The following is a 15,000-nucleotide window of genomic DNA, read 5'->3' as shown; positions in this document are numbered from 1 at the left end:
TGGGTGGATCGTGTCACTTTGGACGAAGCCCTCTCTCTTTGGTCTCTTGATGGATGTACGTGGTGCAGACATCACTGCAATTGTACCAAATAATTTTGCTGCGGGTTTTGGCTAGGCATCTGCATTTGGGAGCAGAGTGGGACTGTGATGGGATAGTGGGAGGGAGGTGAATTCCATAGTGAAAGCAGAAATGCAGCTGGAATAGAGCACAGTTAAAATGGACTGAGAATGGTGCAGACATCACTGCAATTGTACCAAATAATTTTGCTGCAGGTTTTGGCTAGGCATCTGCATTTGGGAGCAGAGTGGGACTGTGATGGGATAGTGGGAGGGAGGTGAATTCCACAGTGAAAGCAGAAATGCAGCTGGAATAGAGCACAGTTAAAATGGACTGAGAAAGGGTCCAGAAGGGAAAAGGAAAAACAACAGTATTTCTCATTCTCATTGATGAGAAGGGAAGGAGAGCTTGAGTGGATTAAAACCAGGATGTTACTGAATGTGCTGAGAGCAGAGCAGAGGACAAGTGTGACAAACAGGGGAACAACTCACCAAGGAAATCGCCCCTGTGTTACAGCACTGGAGGCCAGGAGCTGTGCCAAGGCAGTGGGGCCTGGCAGACAAGGGCATGAGGGATGGGTGCAGCTCTCCCTTGGCCAGGCACCACCACCCCTGCTGCTGCAGGGACTCCCAGGTACAGCATCACCTTCCTTGGCTGAAGCATGGGTGGCCTGAGCCATGCTAGGGCTGTCCCCAACATGTGTGCCAGCTAAGGGACATGCTGGGACAATGTGTGGTATCATCAGATTGTGTCTGTGCACCCCTGAACAGGCAACAGAAATAATTTAAAGAGATTATGAAATATTTTTATTATTCCCATGAAATTATATAGAATGATAGTTTTAAATGAAGGTGACAGGTTTTAGATGTGTATTTTAGAGCAGAATTAATGCCTTGTGCTTTCCTGAGTTGGAAGATTGGCCAGTGGGGGGGGTCATCTCCCTCTACATGTCCTCATTGGGACAGACAGTGTGGAATCCTGTGCTGTCCCCAGAGTGCACAGAGCACACTGCTGGTGCCCAGGTCCATGCCTGGCAGCTGTGTGTTGCTGGCACATCTGGCACAGCCTACACAGGTACTGTTCCTGCTGTGTGTGGGAGCAGAGGTGCTCCCACAGCACTGCCATCCCCCCGTGGCACTGGCCGGACTGCGTGTTACAGGGCTGGCTGTGGAGAGAGTGCTGGCTGGGGTGCTGGGGCCAGGCTGGAGCCAGTGCTGGGGCAGGGCCGGGGCAGGTGGGTGTCACAGAGGGCTCGTGGCAGGCATGCAGTGAGCTGGGCAGATGCAGAAGTACTGACTGTGTTTTCTCTTCTCTCTTTTCTCCGCAAGGTTTGAGCATCCGAGGAGCCCAGGAGGAAGACCCTCCCGATCCTCAGCTAATGAGACTAGACAATATGCTTCTGGCAGAAGGAGTCTCAGGTCCAGAGAAAGGTGGGGGATCGGCGGCAGCAGCTGCAGCCGCAGCAGCCTCTGGAGGGTCTTCAGATAACTCTATTGAACACTCAGATTACAGAGCCAAATTGACCCAGATCAGACAAATCTATCACACAGAGCTGGAGAAATATGAACAGGTCAGACATCAGCCTCTCAGTTGTTCGTGTACCTGACACTGCTCTCCTCTGCTTGCTAGTGCCCACCACTGCCCACTCTGGACCACAACCCTTCCTTACAACCCTTCCCCACCCCTCTGCCCATAGAGAGCCACGATGGGAGTGTTGGGCTCCAAGGAGCTGCTGGCTGGAGCCAGGATGCATGTCTTGCATGCCTGAGTGTTTTCTGTTGTCTGTAACTGCACAAGAGCAGCGCCCAAGCCTGTGTTTCTCCCCTTTGCTCAGCCCATAGAGGCAGAGAGGAGGAGAGATGTCTGTCACTCTGTGCCACCCTCTGCCCTGATGAGGTCTCACACGGCTGGGTCTGGCAGGCTGGGGAGCACAGGCAGACAAGGGCTGCGTTGGCCATCTCAGCCCACAGGCTCCTGGAGCAGGTGGCAGGAGACTCTAGCACAAGACTTGGCCATGGCAGATCAGCTGGCCAGGCTGGAAGAGAGTGGGCAGTGAGGCGCCAGCAGAGCACCTGGCCCAGGCTTTGGGACAGGAACTAGGGAAATCCTGCTTCAGGCAGATGCCAAGACAGTCTCTTTGTTTGGAGTGAAGAGCATGCTGCAGAGACCTGTAGGTTTGTGTTCACCACTGGACCTGGTGACCCAACACGTTGCCATGCCAGTGGCACTGAGAACGTTTGCCACATGCTACCAGGTGCCAGCAGCACCACGTGTCTCAGGTGCCAGTGGCACTGCCTTGTCTGTGTTGTCTCTTTCACTGTGTTGTTCAAGTGGAGAGCAAATAACTGAGCAAACACCTGTCAGGGTCTTTGTGCAAATCTGCTGTTCTCCCCTGACTCCCCAAGGCCCCAGTAGTGCTGTGTGGAGCCCTGAGCTCTCCTCACCCTGCCGTACAACCAGAGCACTGAGATGGGGGTGGCTGTGGGATTAATGAGCCCCACGCAGCAGCAGCAGCAGCAGCAGAGTGTCTCACACAGGCACAGTGACACAAGCTGCAGGCAGATCTGGGTCAGAAAGTGGCAGCTCCGTGCTTGCAGCTGGTTCCTGGCAAACATCCTTGGACTCTAATAAGTTTAATGACATGGGGGAAGCAGGAGCATTTTTTGGCCTGTAGCTCTATTTACAAAGGTTTCAGCTGAAATGTCACAGCCATCCGTCCACACCACAGGAAGTTTTGGAGGATGCTCAAATGCTGCTGGAGCAGGAGAGAGAGGTAGAGCTGAGGATGAGACATGGATGCTTCCCCACGGATCCTGACACCCAGCCATGTCTGCTCAACAGACATATGATGATTTCCCCAGCCTGGCAGCAAACTGACTCCTGCTGGTTTGTCTCATTGCAGTGCCCGAGAGGCAGCCAGGGCTTGGCATCTCAGCCTCTGGCGCCACAGGTCATGGGAGGCAGGAGCTGTCCTGCAGCAGGGAGCCCGTGCTGGGCACCTGCCCCATGGGCAGCAGGGGAGCTGCTCAGAGCCACTCCTGCTGTCCCTGCCCAGCCAGGCACTCCCACTGCCCCATTGTCCCACTCCCACTGTCCCATGGCAGCAGGAACCAGAGCGCCTTCCTGGAGATGCTTTCCAGGCAGAGTTTGATCCTGATATTTGTTGCCAGTCAGGGGAATGCACTCAGAAAAAAAAAAAAAAAAAAAAAAAAAAAAAAAAAAGACAACCAAAAACAAAGGGAAAGAGAAATGGAAAGTGTGTCACGCCATCACGCAGCGCTCCCTCGCCGGGCGCCGGGAGAAATGGCCATGCACAGGCAGCACCTTCCATAATTTACAGCTCCTATAGCAGAGATGACATATTGAAAGCTATCTGCTGTAATTACACTGAAATACATTTTTTGCTGTAGGCAAAAGTACTGTAAGGGCCCCAGGCCTCCCGGAGCAGCTGGGAACCCACTTCCCAAGTTCACAGATGTCTCCTGAATTCACCTCAAACTGGGGTGAAGTGTGGTGGCTCAGAAGCCAGCACCAGCCTCACAGAGCACTGGCTGCCACCCTGTCCCTCAATATGGTTTTGGGCCATTTCCTCTCCTTTTCCCATGCAGTCATGATGAAGCACTGAGGCAGCAGGAGCATCCCTGCTCCTACAAGGTTTCTGAGCAGGTTAACAAGGCCATCACTTATAACCCGACATTATTAATAATGTCTTGGGCACCAAGCAGAGGCCTGAAAAATAGACCTGGAAAAGGGATCAAGTAGCTTGGACGCTATAAATAAACAAGAGAAACAAGACAAAGCATCAGAGTCTTCTGAGCTTCCTCCCACTGTGCTGTGTGAGGCAGCTCTGCAGAGGGGAGGTGCTGGTGGAGATGAATTAAACCCAGGCTCTCCAAACAGTTGTAGCCAAACCAAGTCTCATCAGGCAAGTTAAGTAGTCAGGGAAATGCCTTTGCTTCTTGAAAGCAAGAAACTAATTTTTGCTTTTCAATATCCAGTTTTTGATATTAAATCTTATAGAAAAGACATACCTGAAAGTATTTCCAATGCAACAGTTGCCAATTTCATTGTACTTTAAAATTGAATTCCCCGGACCTGAAAAGAATAGGGCTTGTGGCAAACTGTGTGCCTGGAACATCCATCCGGTGCCAAATTCTTGGGCTCAGCAGTACTTTGGAACAATCAGAGCTGCTGCCTGATCTCGGGGGAAGAACTGCTGCATTTTGGTGCCTGTGTCCCTTTCCTTTCTGTGCAACATTTCCAGGTGAGCCAAAGCTGGTGCTCCTGCTGCTGGTCAGAGGGCTGGACCTGGACTTCTGCATGCTCGGGTTGTCCCCTGATCAAAGAAAGAGTGTGCTGGTGGGAAGTGAGGGTGAGACAAGCTGAACTCCTTCACCTGGAGCTCGGAGAGTCTTGGCAAAGCCAGGGCTGGCAGGTGCTGGGCTGAGCAGCTCTGTGCCATGGCAGTGCCAAGCCAAGGGCTCTGCACAGGGCTCACTGAGCTGCCTCCAACGGGTGCTGCAAGGATGTAAATTAGCCTGTAATTTACTTTCAGTAGTGTAAAGAAAAAAAAAAAAATCACTTTGCCTGAAGTGTATGCATCTTTCTTAAGGGTGTACCCAGATTTTAATTATCTAAATGTAAATACTTAACGAATTTTACTTAGAGTAATGAGCTAAAGTGCACACTACATAAATGAGATGTTCTAATTAATCATGTATGAACTACTGGTTTAAAGAAAAGCTATGTGAATTCTGCGAATGTTGGGCTATTGCCAAATTGCTAATCAGCATTTGCATTCATAGATGGCTTCACTTAATAAGTTGTGAGACGTTCAGCAAATGTTATAGGAAATTATGAGTTTTTAGATGCATAAACTTTTCACTTTTAACTCCTTCCCTCACATAATCTATTGACACGTTGGAGAATCCTTGAAAATGTGGTTGTCAGACATACTACATAAGTATTTTGCAGCCTGGCTTCAGAGGGAAGAGGGGAGCTAGCAGAGTTTTTGGCAGGTTCCAGCCTGCAAAGGGAAGGCAGGACAGCAGGATGTGAGGAGGCTCGGACCAGGGGGTTCCTGGTGATGGCTCAGTCTGAAGTTTATATCAACATGGTCTGTGACAATAATTGAGTGGAGTGGTAATCAAGGGTCCCCTGTGCCTCCCCTCAGTGCCTGGGCAGCACAGTGTGGAGGGGACAGGGCCATGTGGGGGTCCCCCAGCCCCCAGTGCTGCCTTCCCCCAACAGCCAGGTCAGAGCTTGTGTCCTTGTGGGACAGCACAAACCCACATCTGAACCTCTTCTTCCTCCACAGGCATGTAATGAATTTACCACTCATGTAATGAACCTCCTCAGAGAACAGAGCCGGACACGTCCCATTTCTCCCAAGGAGATTGAAAGGATGGTGGGCATCATTCATCGAAAATTCAGTTCCATCCAGATGCAGCTCAAACAAAGCACTTGTGAAGCAGTAATGATTTTAAGATCAAGGTTCCTTGATGCCAGGTAAGGCAGATACAAGTGCCCCTGTCCCTTCTGGGGGGGAAGCAGTAATTTCTGGGCAGCCCAGAGAGCCTGGCCATACTGGGAGTGGTGTCCCATGTCAGCAGGGATGGGTGGGAGAGGCTGCTCTGTCCCAACAAAACCTTCATCCACAGCTGCTGTGGAAGGGACCCCCTGCACAGTAGGCTTTCAGAAGCAGCAAGGTGTTTTCTAGAAATTTTAGCACAAAGACTGGGCTTGTTTCCCCCACCTTGGACACCTGTCCCACTGTTGGAGTCCGGTGTCCGTCCCCAGGACACACGGCCCCCTGTGCAGGCTGCTTGCTCCACAAGCTGCCAGGAGGCAGGCAGACAGGGATTAGGAGGGGGGTTAGGCACAGTCAGAATTGTTTTGAAGCCTGATGAGGTGGGATAGTGATCCCCAGCCCCATCCCCTGCAGAGCAGGGCCCTGGCAGCTGGCAGAGCAGGAGCGGAGCCGGGCGGAACAGGGAGGAGCAGCAGGCACCACACCGAGCCTCCCCCCTCCAGCAGCTCACACTTCACACCTGAAAGCTGTGAGGAGCTAAACAAGACCAAAATAATGTTATTAACAAGGAGGTCACTGGCAGGTGTGGGAAATCAGGGTAATTGCAGGCAGTTGGAGGAGATGTCTATGGAGAGCTCCAGGAACGCAAAGGTAGAGCCTGCAGATGTACATTTTAGAGTGATTTCTTTAAAAAGGACGAAGGTAAATAAGGCAAAATGAGCGGAAGCATAGTAATGAGATAAACAGAGCTCTAGGGAGGGAGCCTGCCTGCTCCAGGATACAGCACAGTTAGCAGCAGCGAGCCTCGATCCTCGCGCAGCGCTGGGGATTGCGCTCGCTGCCGGCTGGCCTGCGGCACCGGCGGTGATTGCAACAGCCCTGGGGGAAGCAGCTCCAGGGAAATGTTTAACTGGAGCCTTCCAGAGGATCTGCAGAAGGAGAGCAGCCCTTGGCACGAGGGATGGCACTGCAGCTGTGCAGGCGCTGCCGTCGTGGTGAGGCTGGTGGCTCCTGTTGGCCGGAGCACGTGCAGGTGCTCCAAGGTGACACGTCCTGGGGCTGTCCCACGTCCTGGGGCTGTCCCACAGCCTGGGCCCCGTGCAGCCCATGGCAGGAGGAGGCACAGATGGGTCTCTGTCTCAAAGCCCTGAAATCCCCTTGCAGTTGGAAGCCAATTAGCTCAGGGAGGGCCGTGTGAGGACACATCAGCACTGCCCCATCCTGTGGTACTGTGTTATCCCCGGGGAGCTGACCTGTGCTGGGGAGAAGGAGGGGAAGAGGTCTGTCAGGCTGCTGCCAGCACAGAGGGGCTCTGTGGCTGGGAGCTTTGGGCTGGGCTGTGTACCTACCTGGCTGTGGAGGAGCCACAAGGGAGGCTGCTGGCTCAGCACCTGCCTCACCTTTTCTAGCACAGCAGGTGAACGTGGCACGTGCTCCCATGGGATGAGCCCTGCAGGGAGGTGGGGGTGTGAAGCCAGAGGCAGAGTCCAGAGCCCTGTGGGACTGGGTTGTTGTTGCTGCCTGCTGCTCCCTCCCATGGTGCTGGGGAGTCCAAAGGGGTCAGGGTTCCAGGACAGCTCTGCTGTGTTGTTCTGTGCTGCAGTACAGGCTGTGAAACATAGGCTGCTGCTCCCCATCCAACCCTGCCAGAGACCTGCTGGCATCTAGAGGAACAATGTTGTTTTCCTTTTCTCATTTCAGACGGAAAAGGCGTAACTTCAGTAAACAAGCCACAGAAATCTTGAACGAGTATTTTTACTCCCACCTCAGTAACCCCTACCCCAGTGAAGAAGCCAAAGAAGAGCTGGCAAAGAAATGCAGCATCACGGTATCGCAGGTAAGCAGCAGGGAGGACCCCCTGCACCCACAGGGTGTCAATCTCCTGGCTCCCTTTGCAATGATGCCATCTCCCTCCAGGCTCTGCGAGATGGTTCCAGTGGAGGCGGGTGGTACAGAGCCAGGCCTTCCCAAAGCACCTCTGTCACCCCTTCATAATTGTATGTTGACCATGAGGAGGTTTGCAGGGCGATGGGACGTGGTTGAGCTCTGCTGGAAAGTCTGCCTGCCTGTGGTGGCTGGGACTGTGTTGGGGTACAAAGATGATGTGCACAGAGAAGAAGATAAAAATAAAAAGCAGCAAGGTGTGCACCTCACTTCACATCAGCCTTTTCAGTGCACAGCAGTGAGGCTCCTGGCTGAGCCTTGCTCTGCTCTGAATTCAGGATTTCAGGGAAAGGATGGTTTATTGACAAATTTAGGATCTATCTTTATAGATCCAAATTTCTTTGCTCCAAGTTGTTTTCTAAGCCAATCAGAAATTCAGTGTCTAGCTAGGCTGAAGTGACACAAGTGGCTTCTCTGTGGCAAAACCGCTCCCTTTACCACACATAACAGCTGTTACTGTGAAGTTAATGGAAGAAACCCAGCACCCCCAGTCAGGACTGTGCTGTCACTGGCTGCAGCTGCTTTCTGTGTGGGCCAAAGTACTCAAAGTTCTTTGCACTCACAGGACAGCTCAGACTGGTGCCTCGCAGCAGTGCTCAGGCTGATGGCACCATCGAGTTTTCCTTCACCAGGCAGCTCAAAAGGAAAACACCACTTGGCATTCCACATGGCCTGTAAGTTTGCTTGAAACCCCAATTATTTTCACACAAATCTGGCTTGTACAGCTTGGGGAAGAGCTGGAACCTGTGTGGCAGGGAAGTGCCCTGCAGTTTCCAAGTTCTGCAGCCACCCTGCTCCTGTGGCCAGGGCTGGTGTGCTGGCTCCTCCTGGCTCCCTCAGCTCCCTTATCAATATTTCAGCTCCTTGAGAGGAATGGTGCCTGCGGCGCTTGTGTTAACTATTAATGATTGCAGGCTGCAGTATTGGCATTATTAGCAACTCAACCTTTAGCTTTATAATTAAGACCTGAGTTGAGATTTACTTTATAGGCCCCTATTGAATGCATGAAAAATTCAGGCACTTTATTGAGGACTTTCAAATGAAAGGCAGCCCAGCTCCTCCAAATTTGGAATTCCTTGACTTTGGCTGCACCCACAGTCGCAGCCCTGGCAGAGCTGCCCCAGGACACAGGTGTGTGTGCCTTGCTGTCTCCTTGTCTGTTCCTTGGCACTCCGGCTGGTGAATGCCTGTGCACGGTGCTGGGGCAGGTACAGGATGGGGATCAAGGCAGTTTATCCCAGTCCATTTACAAATAGCTGTGGTGATGGGCAGGAAGTTTTTGAGGGAAATGCAGTACACGGTTCCCTCTGGCATTGCCCCTCCTTCACTTAGCATCCCACAAGTGACTGCAGCAGTGGTGGCTGCTGGGCTGCTCCCCATGCCCTCGGGCATCCCTGTGGCTGCTGTGGATGCCAGGGACCAGCCAAACAGCCTGAGAGCACATGAGTGACCACACTGTGGTCTGCAGCCTTCCTCTTGCTGCTGGTCTCAGTCCTTGGCATGAGACGGTTTGTGGCAATTCCTTCAAGTAAGGGTGTCCATAGATCTTCCATGTGATCCAAGGCAGCCTGCTGTAGAGTTAGGAGAGGCCATGCCATCAACACCAACTTAAAGAAACCAAAAGTTGTTCAGTTTTGGTTAATGTAACTGGGGGGAGATGACATGGGAAAAAGCCCACCAGACCTGCTGAAGAGCTGTTCCCTCTGTACCCAGTGGTGAGTAGTGCCTGGCAGGAAGGGGCTCGGTGATCCCTTGGTGTGGGGAGATAAAAAGACAGGTTAAGATAAGGCTGAAGTGACTGTAGGAAATGAGATGGAACATTTGGGAAGCCATAACTGATTGCTTCTAGTGCTAATAGATCTGATTTCTCTCTTAATTGGTTGTTTGAAAAGATTTAATGTATATGCTGTAGAATGAAATAAAAGGCAGGCAGATGGTCCAACAACCCAGGAGTGGCAGAGAGCCTGTGACAGGAGTATAGGTTTGTCTTTTTAATATTTGATACAGACATGAATTAGTTGTTTCTTGAATCCATTAGGAAGTCTGAGTGAGTGATGGGAGTAGCTGCATTGTGCTCTCCATAGCACTGCATCCAGCAGCCTCAGCCTTGCTGGGTGACATTGCCAGCCTGCTATGACATTGCCTGCCATCCCTGGGCAGTGCTGCCCACCCAGCCTGGCACCAGAGATGCAGGGCTGGGCCCTTGGCCATGGCTGGAACTTTCGTTCTGGCAAGATGTTATAAATGACTTGGAGAAACTCAGGTTGATATGGTAAAGGCTGGAAATGGGGCCATGTATCATGTAATGGGAGAGGAGCTTGTGTGAGAGAGAGGGAGTGCCTGTGATCAGCTGGTTGCTTGAGTTCCTGATGGATCTGCTGTCACAACTAGGGAGCATGAATAACATGGATGTTCTAATCTCTGATTTCCAAAGGCACTTCCACAGGCTGCATGGCAGTACTGCAGGGTTAGTTGGTATTTTGTAGGTCAAACTGGGCTGGAGGTGTCTTTCTTTGTCCTGAAAAGGGTGTATATTTTTGAGGCCATGTAGTAGAAGAGCTCTGAGCAGGCACTGCAGAGCAGCCCCCCCCACTCACTGCTCTGGTGAGTGACAGCAGAGCTCAGAGGATGCAATCCAGAACTCAGAGTGAATTGAGCAGTCATTGAAACCCTGGCAGGAACAGCATGGCAGGGGACAAACAGTGGCATCCGAGGAGGTGACTGAGCTGCAGCTTACTCAGGGCTTTCATGGAAGATCTCTAAGTGTGTGTATTTTCAGCCTTGACCAAGTGTCCCTTGGACCTTGCCGTGCCTGTCACCATGCCCCATTTACCTCCTGTGCTGCAAATACCCTGGAGGGCCAAAGAGCTGGAAAAAGGAATAAATAACATTAAAGGATGGCTTTCCAAACTCTGCAGCCATCTTTGATGAAGATGCTTTGTCCTTTCTCTGGCTAAGCCAGGCTCCTCTGTAGCCTCTTCTAACAATGATCCCAAGTGTTTCTCTCTTGTACTGTCAGTGCCTTGTACATGCTGGGGGCAGATTCATGGCAGAACATTTTCTCCCTCAAACACTTAATTAGTGAGTGTTTTGGGTCATCCTCCCCCCAGATTAAGCTGCTGACTGGAAATCCTGCTGCCATGGCACTTTACTGAGCTGCAAAGAAAATTGTCTCCAGAATCGTTTCATTGCAGGTGGGAGATCGATGGTTTCAGTCTTGATATCGGTGTTTAAAATAATATGTAGAGAAGGTTTTTCAAGAAAAGCATAAAGACAAACTATTTATTAAGATGAACACCTCACACAATTTCATTTTTAAGAGTGCGGAAAAGGTAATTCTGGGGAAAAAAATGTCCTTAGCAGAGAACATTGTCGGCTGTAATTTAGAGCTGCCCCATCAGCTCACGTTGGAGGGAGATAAACTGTATTGTCTGTTCTCCCCTACCATGGCTGCGAGGCTGATGTTTTATACTTTTGCAGATGAGCCTCTTTCAGGGTGTCACAAACGACCATCAGTCCATCACACGGGTTGGAGAGAGGGCACAGCCAGTGCTGAGAGCGGGGCAGTGGAGTACAGCAATAACATTTTTCACTGCTTCAAACAAAAGAAGGATGTGGTTGACAAGGAAATATATTTAACATTGTTTTAAAGAAAGGATGCAGGAGCTGGTTTCCAGCACCCCTCTGGCCCTGCTGCTTCTGAGTGTTTCTGTGAGCAGGTGGACAGGGAGAACTGTGCATGGAGGGGATCTTACCCCTGGACTTCATGTGGGAAGCAAGGAAAAAAGCTGCAGCATAATGAAGTAGTTCTGTAGGTAAAATTCTTGGGTTTAGATCATAGACTGTAACTGTGCAACATTGATTTTTAACATTTTAAGGTTTGTACCATGTTTTAGGTGTGAAACATAGACTGTGCTACAATCATGGAAGCACAGTGGAAAGATTTCCACAATCCATGAATCTGTAGCTCTCTAATTCCAGTAGTGAGGCTCTTGTGTCAGCTGTGTCCTTGCTGAGTGAGCACTGATTTATCCCAGGAAATCACCCCCCCTGGAGACACGAGGTGGGCCTGCCCCATCCCAAATCCCACATTAGGCATCGTGATGATTTAAGTAATAATTTATTGTCTTTTTATTTAACGTTGCAATTAACATGATAAATAAGTGCAACAGTATTGTTTGAAATGTAATATACAATTAAGCCAAATTAATTAATTGGCCTTCAATGATCAGGAGGAGAAAGATGTTAATTTTTTTTTTTATGTGAAGAGATAGTTTGTTTTAATGAAAAATGTGTTGTGAGGCAGCTGACGATGGAGACAACTTCCACGTTTAGGGTGAGCACGGGGCTGGGTGAGGAGCCGGGTCCCGGTGCTGGCAGGGGAGCCCAGCCCTGCACCCCTGCTCTTCCCTGGGACCATGGCAGTGCCAGCAGCACAAGCCAGGTGAGCTGTGCTCCAAGCGGGCAGGGATCCTAAATCCTGCCTGGCACAGCCTGCTGGAGCAGTGCCCTGGGCCTGTCCTGGCCAGGTCCAGCTGCCTGTGTCAGCCGTGCTCGCCCAGCTGCAGCTGCAGCCCCCTGGGTGTCCCTGGGTGTCCCCACATTCACGCTGTGCCCTGCACTGCTGTGTCACGGCAGCACAAAGAGTCCTTGGGCACAGGGGATGGGGACAGTGACTGTGGCACCCCCGGGCTGCTGCAGCTCCTCTGGCAGCCCTGGCACCATGCAGGGCACGCCTCGGTCTGAGGAGGAGTTTAACATTCCTGGATATTCATTTAGATGTGGTGTGCGGGTTAAACATAACGTACGAGCACTGCTCCTCTCATTGCTTCCAATTAAACCTTGCTTGTTAGTTTAACCTCTAGGTAATCCCATCAAACAATTGATGTCAAGGAAACACTGCCCACAGTGGCTCTGGATGAGTGGCCATTAATTTTAATTGCCTTGATATTAAAGATTAAGAAGTATTGGGACTAGCAGAATGGAAACGATCTGATGTCAAGCAAATCCACTCGTTGAGGCTTCCCCAGGCTGCTAGTGATATTAAAATTTTACTGTGAGAATTAAATAAACCTTTATTAGTGATGGCTGTTGTTTGATTGGTCCAGGGGCGTGCATAAACAGAGGGGTCTCGTGCACATCCGTGGACAATACGGTTGATGTGCAGAGATTCCTCAATTATGATACTGTTAATAAAGCATAATCTGATTGTACACAATAATTATTTGCTGGGTTTCATTAATGTATTATTGCTTCTCTGACTGACAAGGTGATATTAAGTGCAATATATAGAACATGGTGGAGTATTATCAGGGGAGCAGGATGCATAAGGTGCCTTCCATATTACTGGTAAAGGCCAGAGGTTTTCCATTAATTGTGGTTAAACAAAAGCTGTGCTGCATCAAATAGAACAGGATTTGACTCCTGCCTTAGCAGGGTCCTGAACTGGGTGCTGTGCTGGAGCCCAGCCCCTGCCACACCCTGATAACCACTGGGCTGTCACTGGTCCCTTCCTCTTTAACACTGGAGCAGTTCTTTTATTGTCTCTGCTGTGTTGGCCATTGTCCATGTTCCAAACTGGGTTTGTTATTTAGGAGCTCTGTTACAGCAGCTGAAGTTAAACAAAGCCCCTAAGCAAGACTGTACAAAGTTCCCTGAGCTGCTCCAGGCGTGACCCCTGTGTGGGTTAATAGTCGGTGCCCTGGGAGCCACCTTGGCTTCAGTACAGCATCTTCAAAGGGACATGACAAAGGGACTTTTCAGCCATTATTGATTTATATGATTCCTTTCATTTTCAGTCGACCAGACACGATTCTGTGAGTGGCCTGCCAAGGTTGTTCCAGCCCAAAAATAAAGAACAACTGCTCTCACTGCCCACTCGCCCTCAGTCAACCGGACCTTGGTTCCCCCCTGAGCAGCTTTCTGGGTCTTGCACCAGTTTCGTTGACAAATGGCCCATGGTGGCAGCAGACAATGCTGTAGTACAGCAAGCTCTGGGATAGGTGCAGTCAGCAGTCACTTGTTGTGCCTCAGTTTGCCAAGGGAGCAGCAGAGCCAGGTCTTGTTCAGCTCCCCAGCGATGTTTAACTGATCCGGGTTAGTGCTCGGTTACCTGGAGCAGATACAGGTTTTGTTTCTGGCATCTCAAAATGACATCTCAAAGGGATCCGGCTTTGCCCAGCCAAGCACTTCATGTCCTTCACCCTTCCCACCTCTCTTCACTGCAGGTGTCCAACTGGTTTGGCAATAAGAGAATCAGGTACAAGAAGAACATCGGGAAGTTCCAGGAGGAAGCCAATCTGTACGCGGCAAAGACGGCTGTGACTGCAGCGCACGCCGTGGCTGCGGCTGTCCAGAACAACCAGACCAACTCCCCCACCACCCCAAATTCTGGTACGTACCCAGCTGCTGCACCCCAGAGAGCCGCGCATCACGGAGCGAGCTCGGTCGGGATGAGGAGGATGCAGCTCTTTAGCAGTCCCAGTCGTGGCACGGGGAGCAGTCCTGAGCCCAGGGATGTCCAGGTTGGACCACGAGGGTTGAGCACTGCCCTGGGTGATCCCAGCAGCTCCACAGTCAAGCTCCCACAGCCCTAGAGTGGGGCTCATGTAATTCCTGCAGTGATAACAGCTGCCTGGCTCTGGCTTCTGGCACCTTCTTTGTTTCTGTAGTTACTTTAAGCTTTTTTGTATTCACTGAAAAATGGGGCAGAGGTCCAAGTCTGGTTTTGTAGAACTCTTAAATTTATTGTCAAGATAGCAACAAAACAGAGGAATATTTTAGCATGCTCTAATTGGAGTTTAAACTCTAGATGGCTTGAAATGGAGTTAATGTTATAAACAGAAATCAAAGGATGGAACTTTAATTTGGTGTTACTCTGCGACATGTTCTGCTACAGGTCTCACTGGTGTGCTGATGACATTTTGCAAGCCTGAGCACTGCATTAGTCAGGGAGTGTGTGGGGGGAGCGTTGCTCTTTTGGACTCCAGGGGCAAAGGTTGCCACAAGCACAAACACTATTTGCAGTCAAGTTTTGCTGTGACTTCGTTGACTTTTAAAGAGGATAGAAAGCCATGGGGAAAAGAAGACTTTAACTAAAAGAAAGTAAGAAAAAGGTTCCTTCTTTGATAGTAATAAACCACATAATTGGGAACTGCCAACAATTCCCTTTGGAAGGAGACAAGAAGCACAGGCTCAAAATGAGTGTTTGGTGACGGCACCTCATGATGGAGTGATCCACAGGGTGATATGGAAATGTTGTTGTACAGGCTGCTCTTTCAGAGGGAAGAGCTGTCCTGGGTTGCAGGGAATTCCAGGCTTGCCCAGCACAGAGCTCTGGTGTGGGGATGAGAGCCGGGATATGGTGGCCCGTGCTGGGGGGCCGGTGGCCACGCTCACCCCACGCCAGGGCAGCAGCTTCCCCTCCACTGAGCCCTGCCTGTCCTCTCCTCTCCTGCTGCTTCTCCTT

At 50.7% G+C, this 15,000-nt stretch overlaps 1 protein-coding gene across 3 annotated transcripts in view; it reads left to right on the top strand.

The window, feature by feature from the left end:
• The window catches only part of PBX3 (PBX homeobox 3), a 100,451-nt gene that overhangs the window by 81,052 nt on the left and 4,399 nt on the right, over window positions 1-15,000 (top strand). For all 3 annotated transcript variants that reach the window (XM_062505409.1, XM_062505408.1, XM_062505410.1), the window contains 4 exons: window positions 1,387-1,628; window positions 5,376-5,566; window positions 7,290-7,425; window positions 13,760-13,925. In XM_062505409.1, the coding sequence (XP_062361393.1) occupies window positions 1,387-1,628; window positions 5,376-5,566; window positions 7,290-7,425; window positions 13,760-13,925 (735 nt within the window). The remainder of the gene's footprint in view (window positions 1-1,386; window positions 1,629-5,375; window positions 5,567-7,289; window positions 7,426-13,759; window positions 13,926-15,000) is intronic.

The sequence above is a fragment of the Cinclus cinclus genome, chromosome 19, assembly GCF_963662255.1.
Source record: "Cinclus cinclus chromosome 19, bCinCin1.1, whole genome shotgun sequence".
Lineage (NCBI taxonomy): Eukaryota > Metazoa > Chordata > Aves > Passeriformes > Cinclidae > Cinclus > Cinclus cinclus.
Note: the sequence above shows the minus strand (reverse complement) of the source record. Positions and strands in the feature narration are given on the sequence as shown.